The 23479-nt window shown below is 40.1% G+C and overlaps 1 protein-coding gene across 4 annotated transcripts in view; it reads right to left on the reverse strand.

Annotated features, from left to right (window-relative positions):
* VPS13B (vacuolar protein sorting 13 homolog B) overlaps positions 1 to 23479 on the reverse strand; it is a 382845-nt gene extending 359366 nt beyond the window's left edge. For 3 of the 4 annotated variants that reach the window (XM_060775658.2, XM_067467340.1, XM_067467341.1), the window contains exons 1-3: positions 23359 to 23479; positions 18846 to 19012; positions 15361 to 15504 (exon numbers count right to left, since the gene is read on the reverse strand). In XM_060775658.2, coding sequence (XP_060631641.2) covers positions 15361 to 15504; positions 18846 to 18992 — 291 coding nt within the window. In that variant the 5' untranslated portion in view covers positions 18993 to 19012; positions 23359 to 23479. Of the gene's footprint in view, positions 1 to 15360; positions 15505 to 18845; positions 19013 to 23354 lie in introns of all 4 variants that reach the window. The other variant, XM_067467339.1, reaches the window with a different exon arrangement.

Here is a 23479-nt window from a genome sequence, read left to right on the forward strand (position 1 = left end):
CTGAAAATCTCCCTAGGCAAAAGCACTGAGTTCTATCACACAAGTAGACCACAACAGATAGGTGTTCATAATATGTGCAATATGTTCAATAAAAAAGATTGTCACAGTAATGAAAACCATTATATTGCTACCAGGCAAATCCCAATCTGGTGCCCTGTTCTATAAACAGTACTTTTATCATAGTTCCCCTATGGAAGCATAATGGGAAATTGTCTTAAACCATTGTGTCTTTTTTATTATTGTGTCAGAAGCAAATTGAGAATATACTGCAAGTTGCTTCTGGTGTGAGAGAATTGGCCATCTGCAAGGACGTTGCCCAGGTGACGCCAGGATGTGTTACCATCCTATGGAAGGCTTCTCTCATGTCCCAGAATGGGAAGGTGGGGCTGACAGATGGGAGCTCACAACATCTCACGGATTCGAACCGCCAACCTTCAGGTCTTCAGGTCAGCAGTTCAGACAGCACCAGGGTTTAACTCAGGCATCCTCAAACTGCGGCCTTCCAGCTGTTTGGACCTTCAACTCCCAGAATTCCTGACAATTGAACAAGCTTGCTAGTGCTTCTGGGAGTTAGAGGTCCAAACACCTGGAGGGCCACAGTTTGAGGATACCTGGTTTAACCCATTGTAACGTGGCTCCATTGACAAAGCCATTCATGCCAGAATGGAAGGAACAGTTCCCATTGTTTCTCAATCTAGTTCAGCCAGCAATGTAAAATTTAATGTTCAGGTACTCTTCATGACAATCCCCAAGAGCACATCTTCAAGGAAAGTCCAAAAATGCTGAACAGTTATTGTTAATTGTTGGACAAATTATTGCAATATAACAAAAAAATATTCAATACATATACAAAACAATACAATACAGTGGTATGAAATACAATACAATACAATGCTATGAAATAAAGCAGGTTTAGCAGGATCATAACATTTGACCTAGTCATGTTAACAGGAAAATAAGTACTGCATATATAGTGGACCCTTGGTCTCCACTGGGGTTTGGCTCCAAGATCTCCCCCTGCCCTCTCCCCGCGTGGACACCAAAATTCATTGGTGCTCAAGACCCATTATATACAATGGAATAGGAAAATGATGTCTGCTTTTGGGACACACAAACACACACACATTCAGGGTCTGCTTTTAGGACACACAAACACACATACATTCAAGCTGTGGATACAGAATCAGTAGATATAGTAGGCTGCCTGTACTATAATATTTCCAATAGCAACATATTTTCTTGGATATTTCACACATAATAGCTCTACATTTTTATTCCTTTTGATCTAAAAAAGGAGAGACCAGGTCATTTAAAATTTAGAATACATGATATCTCTATTAAAGTTAGATCAAAATACGTTTGACTGAAAAATAACCTAACTTGACGCTATTCTGCTCAGTGTGTGTTGTATGCTTATCTTTTTGGAATCCCTCAGGCTGCCAATAACATTTAAGACATTCTTCCACATGTAAAACTGCTCATTAGAACAGTTCTGGCTCTCAGTGTCTTGCTCCCCTTTCCTCCCTAGAGTCACTTGCTTTATCTTCATATACATTTAACATCCTCCTTTCTCTGCAATAGTTGATGCCCACACTATTAGAAGCATGCTAACCACCCCAAAATGCTTTCATACTCTAGATGAGAGAAAAGTGACCATCTATCTCTGATGGGTATGAATAACAGAGTGGAATTCAAGCTATGTTGTCGCACTCTCTTATACAAAAGAGACTGATAGAAGAGTCCGATTACAGCCTCTTCTTGGCTTCTTTTATTCTCTTCCAACCTTCGACCCAGTTATCACCTGTCTTGTCAAAGAAAGGGCTGACAGTGACTTGCTGATATCATCCAATCAAAATAGACAGCTTTGATATGATGCGATTCCAGGTCTTCATAGAGATTTTTTTTAATCCACATAGAACTAGATCTTGGCTTTTGGCTGACTTCCAGCAGATTCCATCAGTCATTGCACCTGCTATGGCTTTATTAACAGTCAAATCTATTCGTATCTCAATATTAGCAGAAATGCAAGCATCTTAATCTCTTTGTCCATCTCTGCCAACTATAGCCTAAATGAAAGAGCTTTACCTGGCATTCCAACACTGTCACTTTTCTTCTCCCATTTTGAACATCTTTGCCTGATTAAGAAGCCAGTGATGCTTCAAAAGCTTGACCCAATGAAGGTATGGTGGATTTTGGGTTCTTGTCCTTTATCTTATTCTATTAGAACACTTCGTTCCTTTTTATGTCTTTCAGTGATTATGTGGTATGTGCAATGGAGGTAGTTGCAACTTGACTATATCATCACCCAAATTAGATATAATTCTGCATGAATTCTCTTGTATAATATAGTATTCACAAGTGTAAATAATGTCTACACCTTAGATGAAGTTCTGTATGATTTCTCTTGTTAATATAGTATTTGAAGCCCCCGGTGGTGCAGCGGGTTGAACTGCTGAGCTGCTGAACTTGCTGACTGAAAGGTCAGCAGTTCAAATCCGGAGAGCAGGATGAGCTCCAGCTGTTAGCCCCTGCTTCTGCCAACCTAGCAGTTCGAAAACATGCAAATGTGAGGTACCGCTTTGGTGGGAAGGCAATGGCGCTCCATGCAGTCCTGCTAGCCACATGACCTTGGAAGCATCTACAGAAAATGCCAGCTCTTCGACTTAGAAAGGGAGATGAGCACCAACCCCTAGAACTGGACATGACTAGATTTAATGTCAAGGGGAAACCTTTACCTTTGCTTAATATAGTATTCAAGCATATCTCTAGAAAGTATATTATGTAAAAAGGTTTATATCTTCCATAGTTATCCTGATCATTGACTAGTTAAACAGTATATTAATACATTTCCAAATAAGATATATTATAGGTGGGAATGTTCCAGCCATAAATGTAGCTTAAATTGTTTAAATAAATGGAATTCAATGAACAGGTTTAAAAGCAGGAAATTTAAAACAGTAAACGCATTCTTTATTGCAATTATATCAGGAACAGATCAGCCCTTCATAAACAGATTGCAATGTACTCTTCTGCTTTTCAAGATTTCAGATTACTACACAAAGTTAACACACACTAATTAGAGCCCCAGTACATCTGCAACTGCATCCCCATGACCCACCAAGACAGCTGCACTCTTGTGGGACAATGACATTTACAAATTCCTGACAAATGCATGAGATCCGGAGCTAAAGCATTATCGGTTGAGGGGATCTAACTACAGAATGTACTCCCTTAGGAACTTAGCCACTTGGAATTCAAATAACTTTAGGACATATGGCAAACCCTTCTTTGATATAATTTTTCTGACAAGAGAAATAAATTTAAATTTTAGGAAGATTCTATACATTCTTTCCCAAGAGCAGCTCCCTACAAGGGAATACATATAAGACTCAGCATGACCTTTCATGTAAGCGAATATGCAGAAATTAAATGGCTTTAGTGAACTGCAAGAAATGGTAGACTGATATGATGGTCCTGCATAGAACAATAGCACAAGGCTCAACAGTTAAAATCAAATGATCTACCCCACACCCGTGCACCCTTCACCATGACTTCTGAAACCCTATGAAGCCTTTAAGGTTTTATTTTGTGTCGGATAGGAGCTTTGGAGTGAGTGTATGGTCCGTCGTGTGTACTATGTCGTTTGTTGGTTCTTTGAGTGTTATGGAAAAAACTGAATAGAAGGCTTAGACTGAAAATAGTGGATAACATGTAGAAATTGCAAGTCTATATGCTTTAAGTTAAGTAATGATAATAATATGTACTCGATATCAGAATTACCTGGTTGATTGACTAACGTAGATAGGCATGTATACATCAAAAATATTGTTAACTAACTGTATCTGTTATGATTTGCTTTTCTGTTATGTACCATAACTAAAATAAATTGTTTATGTTGTCAAAAAAATTGATCTAGTCAAGAAAAAAATCTGCCCTTTTTTATATAACATTCTTCACTTTGCAATTACATACTAGGCTAAAGGCTGAGGTTGACAAAAGCAAGTGATTTCTAATTTTAGCAAAAGCAGCATAATTCTTGAACGACTAGCTATCAAAACCTAGAAATTAATCAGCAACCTCCCCAACTGAGGATTTCCTGATATCCCTAAAACTCACAGTGTCGCAAAACAGTCAGTAGAATTTTCAGTATGGCTAAATTGGGTATGCTTTCTAATTTGGCAACAAGTAACATAGTAGAATTGCTGATAACGAAACAGCCCTCAGCAGAAAGAATGGCATAAAAAAGATGTTACTGAAAAAGTGAACGAAACAATATTGACTCACTAAATATTGTGCCAATAGTCTAACTACTGTATTTCATCACATAATAGTAACATTTTTATTTCCCCTTTTTGGGTAAAAGAAGAGGGGTGACTATTACATGATGAATTTTTTTGCAGCTATGGGGCTTCCTTCAATTGCCAGCTCAGAGAAACCCAATAGCTGCAATGCCGCCCACACACCTGCAGCGAGAACTACAAGACTGAGAGAGCCCCTGCGGCTCTCACCAGCTCAGAGAAGAGAGGCGATCTGGAGGTTGGACTTGCTCTTCCCTCTGAGCTATGAAGGGCTGTCATGTCCAAGACAGCCCTCCATAGCTCAGAGGGAAGAGACAATTGGGAAGGTGCCCCCCCCCCCCCATACACACATATAATAGTCATACCCGTGAACCAAGGATTTCCTGATATTCCTAAAAATTACAGTGTCGCAGAAGTGTGTTTATTATGAGAGGAATTTTTAAATACCCTAACCAGGACCCCAAAAATGGACTGCCAACTGAGGGAAACACCATAGCTGCAATGCCACTTGTGCATCTGCCAGCAAGAACTACAAGATTGAAAAGCCTCTGTGGCTCTCACCAGTCCACCTAATTGCTCTTCCCTCTGAGCTAAAAGGGCTGCCATGTCCAAGACAGCCCCCCATAGCTCAGAGGGAAGAGGTAATTGGGAAGGTATTTCCTCCCACCGCCCCCAGCTTAATAGTCACAACCGTAAACCAAGGATGTGACAATTATGAGATGAATTCTTAAGCACCCTAACCAGGATCCCAAAAAGAGCAATGGCGATTATTATTTGATAAAATACAGTAACTGCCCCAAAATCTGTTGGAGGCCTACAGCATTAAAGACAAAACAAGTAATCCAACCAAATATGCCCTTTAATAATATTTATAATTGGTTCCCTAGAGATTTCAGAGAAAGGCTTTTAATTGCTTTAGGGCGTAAACATCTTCACAATAAGAAAGATCTCTAACACTTTCAGTAAAGTACGTAACGTCTTTGTGGTTGGGGGGGGGGGAAGCTGCCGGGGTCAGTGACCACGCATGCATACATGTGTGTGATTCTTCCCAGTTTAGACACTTCCCTACCAAAAAACATAAAGCTCACCATTACATTCAGTAAAGACAACTCAATTCTTTGAAACTTAAATACTCAGTTCTACTTAAATGCTTCACAACAACCCTGTATTTTCATGTATGAGTCTAGAAATTTCAGACAACCCAAAAAACTTGGATCAACTGATCCACAGGTCATAGAATCATAGAATCATAGAATCAAAGAGTTGGAAGAGACCTCATGGGCCATCCAGTCCAACCCCCTGCCAAGAAGCAGGAATATTGCATTCAAATCACCCCTGGCAGATGGCCATCCAGCCTCTGCTTAAAAGCTTCCAAAGAAGGAGCCTCCACCACACTCCGGGGCAGAGAGTTCCACTGCTGAACGGCTCTCACAGTCAGGAAGTTCTTCCTAATGTTCAGATGGAATCTCCTCTCTTGTAGTTTGAGGTCAATGTGAGAACTGTACCCTTAACTCATATACAAAGGAGTTATCCCTTTCTCAAAGTAGAGTGGTGAAAGGCAACAGCTTAGGCCACCCTGGAATAAACTAACAGAAGCACTGACACCCCCCCCCCCTTCCAGGTCATAATACTGCTTCTGTTTTTTTTTCCAATTTCTGTATGGAGAAATAGTTGTTGGCCCACTGAGTCTGAATTGGTGTTTTCTCCTCTCTACAAAATGACTTGTAAACCTCTCAAAATATCAAAATCCATAATTTCATCCTGCAAGCCTGCCCTCAACTTATACATAAGATCAACTTATATGTGAATATGTAGGTACTCTTGTTTTCTAGATGGAAATGAGAATGGAGCTTCCCTAACAGAGCTGAAGATGATCTCCTGTTCTCCCAGTCCAGTAATCACTATCAAGATTATTGTACAGCCATTTTTTCCCAGCAACCCATCTGAACTATGGCAGAGAGGAGTAGGGGGCACAAAACCTAGAGCAAAGGGTCATATATAGAGTATGGCTGTCAATGTTGTTACTTTAAAGGGACTCTGTAGTCTTGCAGCAGCTTCAGCTAACTATCTTAAGACAGAAAGACACCACATTTATGCCACAGAGAGTCTGATTTTGTTATCACAACAGTAGCCACAACTGACGCTTCGGCTTGGGGGTGATAAGTCCGTTATGTAAGCAGCAGGACCTTTCCCTGCTATGATATTGATGCTTGCTGGTTCAATCAACTGGTTCAATCAACTGCCAGTGGTTCCGCTTGTTTCCAAAGCTTTTAGAAAAGAAAATCACTAGTCACAAAATGCACTTTCATTTATATAGTTGAAAAAAATCTGTACTAGTCTGCATTGCTAATCCCTACACAGAGTACATCATATCAAAACAAATAAAAGAACAAATGAAAAAGTAGAAGGAAGACTTCAAAATTCTTGAACCAAGACTGTTTGATTCTTTGTGCCTGGATATAGTCACATACTGTAAATTAAATACAGAAAGGTACACAGAATTGGGGATTTTCAAAATCTCACATGTCCTCTTCTGCAACCAGGCGCATACAAGTCATAATAAGTTTGCTGGGATTCATGGAATCCTGTCATCCACCTTACTTGGGTAGGAGGAAGGATCTCAATTCTTTTTTTCACTTTCTCTACTGGGCAGTCTATTCCTTAAGCAGTGTTCAACACTGCAGCAGGGAGATTAATGCTTATCAGTCCTGAGGGAATATAGTCAGGAGCAAGGCCACAAACATGTCAACAAGGCATTCACATCATTTTACATCTTAGACTCACATCTCAATCTCTGTTCCTCTTCTTGGTCCTGCCCTCCAGTAGCTTAAACTGTACCATATGAAGTTAGTAGCTGATTTGCAACCTCTGGTAACTTCCTGAAGCAGTGTACTGTAACTCTAAATTAATTATCAACTATAAGTCCCCAGAAGTTCTTCTTGAACTGAAAATAATTTCATATAATACAGTATATGGGAAGATACAGTCCAACATTATTGAGGAAACCAAGACTGGGGACTAATGCTGTAAAATTAACAGACCATGCTTTCCCCTTTTATGCCAGGCATGGCTTTCCTGAGTACTAGGTAAAAATGCTGACCAGTTTTTGCTCTGCGCTGTTCTAAGGCACCCCTATGTAGGGAGGCTTCTGGGACAGATGAGTCTTCTCTTTTTTCTCATAGATCCCATCCTGTGCTTCTGCCTCGCTTCCCTCTCTTCATAGAGTTGCCCAGCAGCAGAAACCATAATCATGTTTCAAAGGAAATGACCAGAGGGGCCATGGCTATTGTTGCTGGAACCATAGCTGTGGAGACTAATTCAACCCTCTTCTATCATTGCTAGCTCCTGCATCCACTACAAGACCTCTTCTCCCAACTCTGGGTACTGAATCTCTCTCCCCAACTTTAAACACCCCAACTACATTGCCCCTATTATCTCCCTTTTCTGGTAATCTTTTAGTCCAGCTTTTGTAAAACATTATAATCCACTGTACACACGATCCCATCCATTGCTAGTCTTTGGCCCTGTTAAAGTTTATCATAAATATGTCTGCTATCCTTTTTTTTTTTAATTCTCCTATATCTTTATGTCTACAAACATACTTCCCCTTCCCAGAATACACTGCCAATAACATTCACTGCATGAGCAGATAACTGAAGATCAAAATAATTATCTGTAGACTTTCAGGACAAGTGTGCAGGAATTTTTATTCCTCGAAAATTGTTTTTCTCTCTCCAAAACTTTAAACCAGGAGTGACAATGCAGACACACCAGTACCGATTCTCAGTTCTTATCATTTTAGTAATTGTAAGTCAGTTGTGCCTATACATGATACACCCCAAAAGAAATTTACAAGGTATCTGCTGAAGACACCTTTTTTTTTTTGTAACAGCATCCTAGAAGTACTGTGTTATTGAATTCTTACAGATTTTAAACACGGTTATGGCTTCTTTGAAGGAAAAGTTTGTTTCAACTTTTATTCTGTTATTATTTCATGTACTGAATATAAATCCCATGTTACACCAGCTCCGCTGGTTGCCAGTCTGCTACCGAGCACAAGCTGAAGTGCTGGCTTTGGCCAATAAAGCCCTAAATAGTCCCTGCCCAATGTACCTATCCAAATGCATCTCCCTCTATGAACCATCGCGGAGATTAAGATCTTCCAGGGAGGCCCTGCTCTCCGTCCCACCACTGTAACAGGCACGATTGGTGAGGACATGAGAGAGGGCCTTCTCAGTGATTGTCCCTCAGCTATGGAACTCCCTTCCTGGTGAGATTAGATCAGTTCCCTCCCTCCTGTCCTTCAGAAAGATGGTAAAAATTTGGCTGTGGGACCAAGTTTTTGGGACAGTGCAATAAGACAGCAATAGGAAACCTTACCATGCCAACTAGATTTGATGTGGATAATGTGAGTTATATTAATTGTATTGTTTATTTTGCTTATTGCTTGTTGTTTTTATTGATGTGTTGTTGGGCTTGGCCTCATGTAAGCCGCTCCCTTGGGGAGATGGTAGCGGGGTATATATAAAGATTATTATTATTATTATTATTATTATTATTATTATTATTATTATTATCAAGACAGTTTAAACAGTGGATTTCAATGTTTATGTATGTGTATAATCAATTTATGTCCCGGCATTCACTGTTTGCCATTTGTATGTTTTTCTCCACCCTGAGTCCCCTTCAGGGTGAGAAGGGTGGAATATAAATGCTTTAAATAAATAAATAAATACTGCACAATTGTTTTAAAGTGTGTACTATTTTCAGGGTTTTACTGTGCAGAAAAACAAAAACAAGGCAAAAGAGGCAGATAATATTCTATCTGGCTCGCTATGCTACCCAAATGGTTCATTACAAATAGAAAGTACAATGTAAAGTCCAGAAAGGTTAATTTCCAAGTACTTCATATGACCTATTCTCCTTATTGCTATTTCCCACAAAGACACTGGCATAATATTGTTTGTTTCAGTAAATGATAAAGTCCAAAAATGTTAACAACACAAAGGTGTAATGAGTGATACTATATATCCCATCAACACAAAGAATGACATGCAACTAATATACATAAATCAGTTTCCAATGAAAGCCACTTAAGAACGTAAGTTATATTTAAACATAACCAACAAAGATGCTGAGACAGATTTCTGAAGCTCTTTGGGGCAGATGAGAAAGGGGAGAACTTGGAAACTAGCAATTTAGGAGGAGTAATTTGTCATGAAATAAACTGAATTTATAACTTCCTAAATATATGCTTAGAAAAGGGAAAAAAAGACTGCTTTCATTTACATTCTTATTATTACAAAGATAAATCCTATCATTGGCATACATCCAACACTTACTCTCCAAGGGTGAACATACCATGGAATAATTTGTCCAAATGTCAGTTGTAATTTTCAAAACCCCTTTCTTGCTATAGATTCTTAAACATCTGTAACAAATACTTGTTTTGGGAGTGCTTTACATTTGTGACATTTGACCTTTTGCTGTATGTGCCACAAAATTCAAGTTTCAAATACCAGGCAAGCAGGAAATCTGATCATTCCAGCAGTAGCCATCTGCATGGTCCAATATCAAATATTAGTTCTGGGTTGCACAAAGTCATGTGTTACAAATCTGTTTCTGCAGCTTCTATAATTAGTCGTAATTTGCTGCATTTAAAATGTGTTTCTTATGGGATTCTAGCCTTAAAATGTCTACTTTAGCAGGAGGAAAAAAAAATGAATTCTGCACTTTTTCTACATATATAAAGGACTGCATGGGGGGCATAACTAGAACCAGACTTCTTAAAACATGCATTGATTATAAAATATTAAGCTTAAATATATTTCAAGACTTGAGAAGAGTAAATAGAATTGAAAAATCTGATTATTAACCTTGATGCCATTAAAGACATTAATACATTTGTATCATCGTTTGGGCGTGTTGTATTTTTCACATGAGAATCTTTCAAAAGTAAAATTAATAACAACTGGGAAAAAACATATTAAGTGGGCCTATAATTTAAGAACCAAATTTACTACCAATAAGAAAGGAGCTTAATCAGCAACATATCTCATTCTGGCATGCAGTATGGGCTTTCCTTCGATTCACTTTACTGAAAGTTCACATGGGAGTGATATTTTATGTAAAGGAAACCAAGCACAGCAAACCAATATACAGGCAGTCCCCAAGTTACGAACAAAATAGGCTCTGTAGGTTTGTTCTTAAGTTGAATTGGTATGTAAGTTGGAAAAGGCACTTCTTAAAGTGTAATTCCAGCCAAAAATATACATTTTTAGCTTTGGATAGCATAAGGAAGGGTTAACACTCCTGTGGCGTTTGTTTTGCTACCTCCACTCCTGTTCAGAACATTTCACCTCACTTTCTGTTCCTGTGATAATTGGATTTTGAAAAATTTGGCTTGTTGTGGAAACAAGGATTGATGCTAAAGCTTCAGTTGATACACCTTTTCCCCATGATAATTGAATGTCCCTTCTGAGGGGTAGATTTATCTCACTTCCTGTTGTCTCATCCCCATTCTTAACTATGAGTAGTTTATAAGTCAGATATTTGTAATTCGGGGATCACCTGTATTAAGGACCAAAGTGTACAATAAAAAAGTTTTGTGCAAGCGTTTTGGGACCTGATGAAAGCTCTCTGAGGTTCTACCAGTATCACAGTTTTGTTCACATACGTTCCCAGGTCATTCCCAGCTTTCCTTTTAAACTATCTCTACAGTATGGGCAGTGGAGCCCCTGGTGATGCAATGGGGTAAACCCTTGCATCGGCAGACTGAAGACCGACCGGTTGGAGATTGAATCCGGGGAGAGCGCAGATGAGCTCCCTCTGTCAGTTCCAGCTCCCCATGTGGGGACATGAGAGAAGACCCTACAGGGATGGTAAAACATCGAAATATCCGGGAGTCTGCTGGGCAACGTCCTTGCAGACAGCCAATTCTCTCACACCAGAAGCAACTTGCAGTTTCTCAAGTCACTCTTGACATGAAAAGAAAGTATGGGCAGCTATAATGCGCTTCCTAGAGAAAGAGCAAGAACGGAATCAAACTATATACTGGTAGTACTTGTCATGTATTTGCTTATTTTAGTTTTAGGTTTGGGAAACCACTTCTATAGTACTGAAGAACACAAACTTTTATACGAATGTTTTGAAAAGGCCATACATATTCCACTGAGACAGCAGGTTAGCATAAAGGTACTGGTAGTTGTGTGTTCTCATTTCTTCAAACGCAGTTTCTAGTGCATTCGTGCCAAGCCATGAAGGCAACAATTGGCAGGGACAGGAACAGGCCCGTAGCCAGGATTTTGATTGGGGGGGGGGGGTGAGTCTGAGTGAGGATCTACCCTAGCAAACCTTTTGTATCGTTATCCCAAAAACCCCATGCATATGGGATATATTAAGCATGGTGATCAGATCATGATATGAATAAACATAACAGTTCAAATAATGTACCAGTAAGGCCTTCTCACGGACAACCCTGAGAATTTTGTGGGGGCTGAAGCCCCTCAAGCCCCCACCCCTGGCTACATGCCTGGAAAGGAACATCATTTTATTCAATTTGAATATCAATAAAATATACAAAATCTCCACGACAATGTGAGAATTTGGACACAGAAGCTCTTTAATAATGAATCTTTTCTAGACTGTATGAGTATGAGCTGTGAACAAACATATTGGACAGGAAATGTACACAAAAATCCATGTGGACTTAAAAAAAAGAGTGATAAGGAAATGATATAAAATAAATGGAAGACTGAGAAAAGAAAAAACAAAGAAAAAGAAAAATTGTCTGATCTGTCTGTGTTCTGGTGCGGCTTCTTTTTATTTGCGTGTTTGCATGTATTCCAAGGTTCCATGCATTTTGCAATAAGCTGGCTTCCCGTCGTTTGCAAGTATAGGGCCAATGACCCATCAATCATCATTAGGTTCTTTAGTGTCACCCCTTTTTCTGGGTTTAGGAGGGAAAAGGGGGGCTTCTAGTTCAGTTCACACAGAGAAGCCTTTCGTACAGGACATGAATCAGTTCCACCTGTAGAAAGCTTTGTCTTTTACAGCTTTGCTGGGGGGGATCCAGTCCCACAGCTCTACAGCATAGCCATTGTTTGGGAATTTAGTTCCACAACTCTACAGCCAATTCTTTACTGGAGAAATACAGCTCCACAGTTTTACAGCCAGCCTTCGCTGGGAAATGAAAGCCTTCTTTCCTCTTGGAAATCTACTAAAGGACTCTGTTTGGTAAGGACCACTTGCGGCAGACATAAAGCAATTTGGACCGGGTGTAGGGGCCCACGCCAGCAGAGTTTAAGCCAGATATCCCAGGGAGGGGTCAAGGATTTCCCTTGAGGAAGGAAGAAACAGTTTATGAAGAAAGTTGCCTGTCCCTTGTGGACAAGATTAAAGCAAGCCACGAGCTGATTAAAAGCCTTGAAGTATTTGTTTGATTTATTGAAGATTTAAGCAACAATAAAAACTTTGTTGAATTTCTAAGTCTTTAAAATAACTTTGTGTGGGGAAATACGAAAGGCCTCTCAGCCGAGGCATCCCCGGCGTCCCGTTGGGCACATAGAAACACGTCCTGTCTACAGAGTCTTTCGCAGGCCCAGCGCATAACAGCACAGTCTGCATCTATATACACCGTGTCCATCTTTAATTTTCACAGAAACATCAGACCATTTATCATATACTATCATAGCTACTAGACCCATACAGGAATGGTTTAGCAGAGCAGGAAGGAAACAACACAGTTCTGAATGGTGAAGCTAAAACAAAGTCTGATGAAGAGTGGCTTGAGAAGGAGAATATGACTAATTATAATTTATTTATTCTACTTATATCCCGCCTTTTCTCTACCCCAAAGGAGGCTCAAGGCAGCTTTACATATAGGCAACTACGTATTCAATGCCTTTGAACAACATACAATTAAAACACATTTAAGTTAAAATTTAAAATGTAAATTATTGCACATTAAAACATATAAGACAACAAGATACAATACAATAAAACAGGCAGCTTTTACCACCTTTATCAACCAGCACCAAACTTTAGCTTCATTAAAGAAATATACTTTTGTACATGGACGCCTAAAACAAACTCGTATGTTGCTCCATTGTTGAAACTTTCCACTTTCACAACTACATCTTTTCTTTAAAAAAAGAATTACTTGACATTTTGCAAATGCACATTCTAAAATACACAGCTTGCTAATTTTGGCTACTAAACTGAAAAAAGAACTTGCGAGAGTTCACAATCCCAGCAACCTGCCATTTGACAACTCCATCTCAACATTCCACCCTTCCCTTGGGCAAATCCAACACTGTACTGACAGAAAAGTTAAGAACTGTGGTCTACAATTACAGGAAAAAGATGGTACAACTGTATCCAGAGTGTAAAATTACAGGACAAAAACTCACTTGTGACAATTCGTTCAGGAACAAAAAGAAAGAGAAGTTGAATGACTGTAAATGTAATAAGTGCACTGGTGCCAAAGAATGCAACGCTATAATATTAGAATTAAAAATTCAGTCATACATCATTTTCTGATATTTCAAGGATGCCAGTACTCGACTACAGTAGAACAAAACCCAGACTCTTATATGAAAGAGAACTGAAAGACTTTAGGGTGCCATTATTGTCAATATAAATATTTTGTCTCGTTAGGGAAAAAATGCATTAAGACACTTTGCAGACTGAAAAAAGTATCGGAGGAAATTAATCGTAACATATTATTATCTGTTAAAAGTTTTACTCCATTCACAATGGAGATGGCCATCTTAAAAATAATGAGTTCCAAAAAAAAATCAAACAGAAGGCAGAATAATAAGTTTAGAATCATCAGCAGGAGGAACATTTATTAAGGAAAACCAGTGTTGGATCTGCCCAAAAAAAAAAGTGGTTGACAAAGCAAAGAAAAGCAAGCAGGAAGGGAAGACAAAGGGTTCAGAGGACAGGAGCAGAATTCAAAACGATCTTGACAGATTAGAGAGATGGGCCAAAACTAACAAAATGAAGTTCAACAGTGACAAATGCAAGATACTCCACTTTGGCAGAAAAAATGAAATGCAAAGATACAGAATGGGGGACGCCTGGCTCGAGAGCAGTACGTGTGAAAAAGATCTTGGAGTCCTCGTGGACAACATGTTAAACATGAGCCAACAATGTGATGTGGCGGCAAAAAAAGCCAATGGGATTTTGGCCTGCATCAATAGGAGCATAGTGTCTAGATCTAAGGAAGTAATGCTACCCCTCTATTCTGCTTTGGTTAGACCACACCTGAAATATTGTGTCCAATTCTGGGCACCACAATTCAAGAGAGATATTGACAAGCTGGAATGTGTCCAGAGGAGGGCGACTAAAATGATCAAGGGTCTGGAGAACAAGCCCTATGAGGAGCGGCTTAGGGAACTGGGCATGTTTAGCCTGAAGAAGAGAAGGCTGAGAGGAGATATGATAGCCATGTATAAATATGTGAGAGGAAGTCACAGGGAGGAGGGAGCAAGCTTGTTTTCTGCTTCCTTGGAGACTAGGACGCGGAACAATGGCTTCAAACTACAAGAGAGGAGATTCCATCTGAACATTAGGAAGAACTTCCTGACTGTGAGAGCCGTTCAGCAGTGGAACTCTCTGCCCCGGAGTGTGGTGGAGGCTCCTTCTTTGGAAGCTTTTAAGCAGAGGCAGGATGGCCATTTGTCAGGGGTGATTTGAATGCAATATTCCTGCTTCTTGGCAGGGGGTTGGACTGGATGGCCCTTGAGGTCTCTTCCAACTCTTTGATTCTATGATTCTATGATTCTATGATTCTAATCCATCTCTAAACCACTGTGTTCCTAGTGGGCAAGACAGCAGCAAGACCACATGCAGAAGCTGATGTTTCTTCCAACAAAACTTAACTGGACTTGTAAGTCAAATTTTTACAAAAGTAAAAAACAATTTTCAGAACATTTGCAAACATAAGAACAGCAGACATCTCAGCTTCCGAGAGTATTATTCAACAACAACCCAGTGATTCCGGCCATGAAAGCCTTCAACAATACAGTATTATTCAGATTTGCAAATTTTGTTTTACCTGGACTCCATCCTTCAGCTTCAAGATGCATTCCATCGTGTTGATTGTGATTACGACTGGTTCGGAACCAAGCTTTGTCCATGGTACATGGATACGCAATTCATGAATATGTCCACTTAAAAATGTAAATGGTAATTTCAGCTCCTTTAAAACAAAAAATATAGCACATGACTGAGTCGGCTGTGTAATAATAATAAAATAATAATAAACTTTATTTATTACCCCGCCACCATCTCCCCAATAGGGACTTGGAGCAGCTTACATGAGGCCAAGCCCAAATGACAATTACAATGAAGAAAAACCAAAAACACAAACTGAAAACGCGAACAATAAACAATAACATCATAGTTTCACAAAACATATGAATACATAACAATATAAAAATAAAAAATATGTACAGGCACAATAAAATCAAATGCTGGGTGAATACATAATTTAACATGTTTGCATGTTAATGGTTTTCCTGTTAAGAGGTAATTATTGCCCTATTTCACAATTTCCCATACAGTTAATTCTCCGGTTCAGATTCAATAATTGGATCCCAAGTCCATGTTTATATTGTGTCAGAAGCAACTTACTGCAAGTCGCTTCTGGTGTGAAAGAATTGGCCATCTACAGCAACGTTGTCCAGGGGATGCCTAGGTGTGTTACCATCCTGCAAGGAGGCTTCTCTCATGTCCCCGCAAGCTACAGCTGACAGATGGGATCTCATCCCATCTCACGGATTCAAATTGGAGACCTTAAGGCAGCAACCCATCTTTCAGGCCAACAGTCCAGTCGGCACAAGGGTTTAACCCATTGCACCACCGCAGCTCTTCCCAAGTCCATGATTTGGCAGAATCTATAAATTGGCCTTATGATTTCCTAATAACTTACCATCTCTAAACATAATCATTATAAAAACATGAATAGTCAATATGATGTGCTAGAAAGAAACATTCAGGAGCCAGAGAAATTATCCCATGGTGCTGCCATGCTTCCGTATATATTCATACATAAATTGACCTCATGCATAACTCGAGAATTATTCCATGGAAAGGGGAAAGCAACAGTCACCTCAGGAGGCCAGCTGCCCCTGATCATTGTCACTATTTCTCCAGAAAAGCATCCAGAAAAGCCAGAAGCAGAACTATGGCTGAGAAAGCAGGGAGGTTGGTCCTTCTTTTAGGTTCTCTTGGGATGGACTAAGCTTTTGTTTTTTGCTTTCCTACTCAGAGAAAAAGATGATTCTTTTTTTGAAGAGAATTAAGACATAGTATCCACACTGACCCGTGGATAAGTCAACCCAAGCCTTTTAAACTAAAAAGTCTAAACTTATACATTAATATATAGTGACTAACAATATGTTGGTTATATACAAAAGTATATTATAGCAATCTTCAAGTGTACAGTCAATATACATTGATAAAGCAATACTACACAACCACACTCTCTACTGTAATGCGCTAGCATTTTACGATCAGTTTCATGTTTGCAGCTCAAGGAAGAAAAAAAATACAGCCAACAAAATACAGAATATATAATTTGTATATGTCTAACTGATCAGTGGCCATGAAAATCCTGTTTCACTATGTAACAATCTAACAGGATTGCTGTGAATTTTTTGGACTGTATGTCCATGTTCCAAAAGCATTCTCTCCTGACGTTTCACCCACATCTATGGTAGGCACTCAGAGAGAATGCTTCTGGAACATGGCCATACGGCCTGGAAAACTCACAGCAGCCCAGTGATTACAGCCATGAAAGACTAATCTAACAGAACTTTCACAGGTAATTTATAAATGACATTGTGATAAAACAAAGTGAGCATGTGGTGAGTTGTATGCTGTTCTTATTTGCTGTAAGCCACCCTGAGTTCCTCTTCGGAGGTGAGAAGGATGGGACATAAATGTTCAAAATAAATAAATAAATATTTTAAATAATGCTTTTATGTCAAGCCACTTTGAGTCTCCTTCAGCAGAGATAAAGCAGGGTATAAATAAATATAACAATAATAAAAATAATAATAATCTCAAACGTGAACAAACCACGTTTGAGATTATTATGTATTGGATCTAGACTATGTATTCTAGATCCAATGCGAAGTTCACTCAGATCTCTACCAAAGCTTCCCAGTCTCCATGCCTTATCTTTTCATGCAACAAAGACATTATTGTGTAGGCATGCATTGCTATAGTCTCCTGGCATTTCACAGGTCCTCGGTACTGGCTCACAGACCAGGACCGGTACACGTATCATCAGTTTGAGTAGCCCTGTTTTAAAGGACATCTACAAAAGGCATTTTCTCACAGTCTGAGCCTACACACAGTTACTTAGAAATAATTTTCACTAATGAGTGGGGATTACTTTCTAGTTAGGTGCATATAGCATTGTAATCTCAATGAAGAAAATAAAGGAAAAGGAAAAGACCAGTAATGAGAGGAGTCACTTCAGAAAGCTCCAAGGAGGGTGAGAACAATCTGCAGAGAATGTATGCTCCTCACTTAATTCATAACACCTTTATCTCATGTTTAGAAATCCTGAAATGTTTTACCTGTATTTAATTAATATTGGACACCAACTTGTTCAAAATGGTCCATAATTAATATTAACCAAAACGTTTGCCACAAATTGCACAAACTCAATTTGAAAGCTTCCAAATGCTTCCCATTGGCTGCATGGAAAGAGGAAAAACTTGAGCCTAATATAAATTTAGTATGCTGTGCTAACTGGCCAAAACCAGAAAATCCATAAATAAAGTAATCCTTTTATTTCCTGTTTTTAGAACAATACCTCACCTCCCATTCCTGTGATCACACTGTAAATTGTTTCTTCAGCAGCAGTACTGCTCCTCCAAAGGCAGAAAAATATGCTGGCATGGCTCTCCCACACACTGCATTCCTAGCAACAAGAACTATTTTTCCCCCAGATTCAACAGGACACAGGAATATGCATCAGGGCAGATTAATGTGGTATTTGCATACATAATGCAACTTCATCTTACCTTCTCTTTTAAATCGCTAAAACCTGCCTAAAAAATGAAGTCCAAAAGTTTGCCAATCCTCTGCAGCTATTTTGGGGTGCTTGCAAAATTGCAAGGAAATAGGCAAATCCCCCTCACAGATATAGAAGCTGCACAAACTGGCATGAAGAAGGAGACAAAGGCAATGAGTTTCAGCACTAATTTGTTTTAATATATCTAAATTAACTTAACAAACTTGCACAGAAAAACTGATTTGAAATTCTCTGTATCTATTATTGATGCATCTTATTCTGAATGTGAAGGAAGCAGCTAGAGCCATACCCACATCTTGTAGTTTCTCCAGACAATTAACAAGTAGAATGGCAAAAAATATGTCTCAGTAGTAAGGTAACATCATCATTTGCATCCCAAATTAATATTGTTTTATTCCTAGCACGCTCGCCTTAGTTCCACTTACCTGAGTGTAACAAAGCACACTGAAATGTAATTTTATTTGTGCAAAATAGGAAGAATGACAACATACCTGTTCAAGTACATCAAGCTTTAGTTCAAGTTTGCTAAGAACCACATCTCCTCCCCAGAGTGACAGCTGAAGGTCAGAAGGCTTCAAGTTCTTAATGTAGCGGTTCACATAGCTCATTAGAATAGGAGTCACATATGACTCCAGCATGGTGCCTTTGTTGACAGAACCTAAAAGAAACATATGTTATACTTTAGTATGCAAAATACAGTTTAGAACATACCCAATGCCACTGTATTCAAGGCACCTAAATCACAGAAATCGGACTCAAAACTCTTAACCTGAAAGTCTAAGGGTGAGGTCATGCGTGTCTACTGAGCACTCTCCCTTAGCAGAGTGAAAATTATTCCCACAAAAGTAGCTGTAGAATTACAGCCTTCATCGTTAAATGAAAACTTCCCCACTCTAATTACTTCCAACAATAATGCACAGATTCAGGCTGTAACAGAATGGATCACATTAAAGTTTAATATATTTTTCATAGGAGCAATCTATACGGCAATTTATGGTCAGGTACTCCAACTTAACTAGTTTACAGTTTACAGGAGTGATCCCACCGTTATGTAAAGCATAACATGAAAAAATATAACCTGTGTCTATTTCTCTACTGATATCCATTTTATAACTGAATCAATTGATGATGCTCATAAATAAAAATATCCACAGATTCTGTTTCCATGGGATTCAACCACCCCCAGTTTGAAAATATTATTTTTAAAATGCAAGTCTCTATTGTGGTCATTTTATTTAAGTGACACCATCTTATTATGCCACTGTATATGAAGTAGATTGAGCTTCCTCTTTTTGTGGGGAGGGGTAACCATGGGGTACTGGAACAAAATCCTAGCAGATGCCAAGGGCCCACTGTATATAATCAACTACTGTATATGACAGCTATATGATATCTAGGAGTAAAAAAGGTAAAGGTTGTCCCCTGACATTAAGTCCAGTCATGTCTGAATCTGGGGTGTAGTGCTCATAGAATCATAGAGTTGGAAGAGACCTCATGGGCCATCCAGTCCAACCCCCTGCCAAGAAGTAGGAATATTGCATTCAAAGCATCCCTAACAGATGGCCATCCAGCCTCTGTTTAAAAGCCTCCAAAGAAGGAGCCTCCACCACATTCTGGGGCAGAGAGTTTCTGAACAGCTCTCACAGTCAGGAAGTTCTTCCTAATGTTCAGATGAAATCTCCTTCCTTGTAGTTTGAAGCCATTGTTCCGTGTCCTAGTCTCCAGGGAAGCAGAACACAAGCTTGCTCCCTCATCCCTGTGGCTTCCTCTCACATATTTATACATGGCTATCTCCTCTCAGCCTTCTCTTCTTCAGGCTAAACATGCCCAGCTCTTTAAGCCACTCTTCATAGGGCTTGTTCTCCAGACCCTTGATCGTTTTAGTTGCCCTCCTCTGGACACATTCCAGCTTGTCAATATCTCTCTTCAATTGTGGTGCCCAGAATTGGACACAATATTCCAGGTGTGGTCTAACCAAGGCAGACTAGAGGGGTAGCATTACTTCCCTAGATCTAGACACTATGCTCCTATTGATGCAGGCCAAAATCCCATTGACTTTTTTGCCACCACATGACACTGTTGGCTCATGTTTCACTTGCTGTCCACAAGGACTCCAAGATCTTTTTCACACGTACTGCTCTCGAGCCAGGCATTGTCCTCCATTCTGTATCTTTGCATTTCGTTTTTCCTGCCTAAGTGGCGTATCTTGCATTTGTCACTGCTGAACTTCATTTTGTTAGTTTTGGCCCATCTCTCTAATCTGTCAAGATTGTTTTGAATCCTGCTCCTGTCCTCTGGAGTATTGGCTATCCCTCCCAATTTGGTGTTGTCTGCAAACTTGATGATCATGCCTTCTAACCCTTCATCCAAGTCATTAATAAAGATGTTGAACAGGACCGGGCCCAGGACAGAACCCTGCGGCACTCCACTTGTCACTTCTTTCCAGGATGAAGAGGAAGCATTGGTGAGCACCCTCTGGGTTCGTCCATTTAACCAATTACAGATCCACCTCACCGTAGTTTTGCCTAGTCCACATTGGACTAGTTTGTTTGCCAGAAGGTCATGGGGGACCTTGTCGAAGGCCTTACTGAAATCTAGGTATGCTACAACCACGCATTCCCCGCATCTACCCAGCTTGTAACTCTATCAAAAAAAGAGATCAGATTAGTCTGCCATGACTTGTTTTTGATAAATCCATGTTGACTATTAGCGATGACTCCATTTGTTTCTAAGTGTCATCTCCAAGCCGAAGAGCTGCCATTGTCCATAGACACCTCCAAGGTCATGTGGCTGGCATGACTGCATGGAGTGGCGTTACCTTCCCACCGGAGTGGTACCTAATGATCTACTCACATTTGCATGTTTTTGAACTGCTAGGTTGGCAGAAGCTAGGGCTGACAGCAGAAGCTCACGCCGCTCCCCGGAATCGAACCTGCGACCTTTCAGTCAGCAAGCTCAGCAGCTCAGCGCTTTAACCCACTGCGCTACCGGGGGATCCCGGTGTAGGAATAGGATGCAACAAATTTATTTTTTTTTAAATATACTTTTTATTGAGAATTTTCTTTGTGTTACAAAACATTGAAAGAAACTAGATAGATATTGTGAATAGAAGAAAGAAAGAGAAAAAGAAAGGTGCAAAGGGGAAGAGAAGGAATGGAGAATGAAAGTGTGAGGGGAAAGGGAGGGGGGGAATAGAGAGGGTGGATGCAACAAATTTAGAGTGAAGTGTTCAATATCATTTTTTTTTGTTATGAGTCGTACAGACCACTTCCTTAACAATCTTTTCCAGAATCTTGCCTGGTATTGACGTGAGGCTGACTGGACGGTAAAGGATGACCCAAACAACTACCATCCGGTCAGCCTCATGTTGATACCAGGCAAGATTCTGGAAAAGATTGTTAAGGAAGTGGTCTGCAAACACTTAGAAACAAATGCGGTCATCGCTAATAGTCAACATGGATTTATCAAAAACAAGTCATGCCAGACTAATCTGATCTCTTTTTTCAATAGAGTTACAAGCTGGATAGATGCAGGGAATGCCGTGGATGTTGCGTACCCAGAGGGTGCTCACCAATGCTTCCTCTTCATCCTGGAAAGAAGTGACAAGTGGAGTGCCGCAGGGTTCCGTCCTGGGCCCAGTCCTGTTCAACATCTTTATTAATGACTTAGATGAAGGGTTAGAAGGCATGATCATCAAGTTTGCAGATGACACCAAATTGGGAGGGATAGCCAATAGTCCAGAGGACAGGAGCAGGATTCAAAACGATCTTGACAGATTAGAGAGATGGGCCAAAACTAACAAAATGAAATTCAACAGTGACAAATGCAAGATACTCCACTTTGGCAGGAAAAACGAAATGCAAAGATACAAAATGGGAGATGCCTGGCTCGAGAGCAGTACGTGTGAAAAAGATCTTGGAGTCCTCGTGGACAACAAGTTAAACATGAGCCAACAATGTGATGTGGCGGGAAAAAAAGCCAATGGGATTTTGGCCTGCATCAATAGGAGCATAGTGTCTAGATCTAAGGAAGTAATGCTACCCCTCTATTCTGCTCTGGTTAGACCACACCTGAAATATTGTGTCCAATTCTGGGCACCACAATTCAAGAGAGATATTGACAAGCTGGAATGTGTCCAGAGGAGAGCGACTAAAATGATCAAGGGTCTGGAGAACAAGCCCTATGAGGAGCGGCTTAAGGAGCTGGGCATGTTTAGCCTGAAGAAGAGAAGGCTGAGAGGAGATATGATAGCCATGTATAAATAAATATGTGAGAGGAAGCCACAGGGAGGAGAGAGCAAGTTTGTTTTCTGCTTCCTTGGAGACTAGGACGCGGATCAATGGCTTCAAACTACAAGACAGGAGATTCCATCTGAACACGAGGAAGAACTTCCTGACTGTGAGAGCCATTCAGCAGTGGAACTCTCTGCCCCGGAGTGTGGTGGAGGCTCCTTCTTTGGAAGCTTTTAAACAGAGGCTGGATGGCCATCTGTCAGGGGTGATTTGAATGCAATATTGCTGCTTCTTGGCAGGGGGTTGGACTGGATGGCCCATGAGGACTCTTCCAATTCTTTGATTCTATGATTCTATGTGGTACTTCAGGAACTCTCAAGGCTATTGCAGGACAAGTATGTGGCTGGAAGGGATATGAAGGTGAGCTTGTCAATGGTTGTTCTTAGGATATGGAACCTGCTGTCATGAGATGCTAGATTCTGGTTGCCAAAACACCTGGAGGGCCCAAGTTTGCCCAGGTCTATACTAAAGCCTCCCAATCTTTGCTCCTCCAGGGATTTATAGCAGGGGGAGTGGATTAGATCAGAGCTCCTTAGACCTTTCCACCTGAGACATGTTTATGTGACAGGTATAGATACAGATATACAAATCAGACATTTACTGACAACACAACAGGATTTGCAAGGCTTGGGAATCAAATTCAGCAGCACCTGCTTAGAAAGAAGGCTGAAGAGGAGGAGGAGGAAGAAGAAGGGAACTTTAACTCACTCACATCCGCAGAAGCAGCCCTTTCCCTTCCGACAGTCACCCGTCTCTGGCCATCTTCAAGGAAGGAGTCACCGAGGGTTGAGACTTAAACAGCTGTTGAGGCACTTCCGGGTTTAGTGACAACA

This window comes from Anolis sagrei, chromosome 4, assembly GCF_037176765.1.
Source record: "Anolis sagrei isolate rAnoSag1 chromosome 4, rAnoSag1.mat, whole genome shotgun sequence".
NCBI classification, from domain to species: Eukaryota; Metazoa; Chordata; class Lepidosauria; order Squamata; family Dactyloidae; genus Anolis; species Anolis sagrei.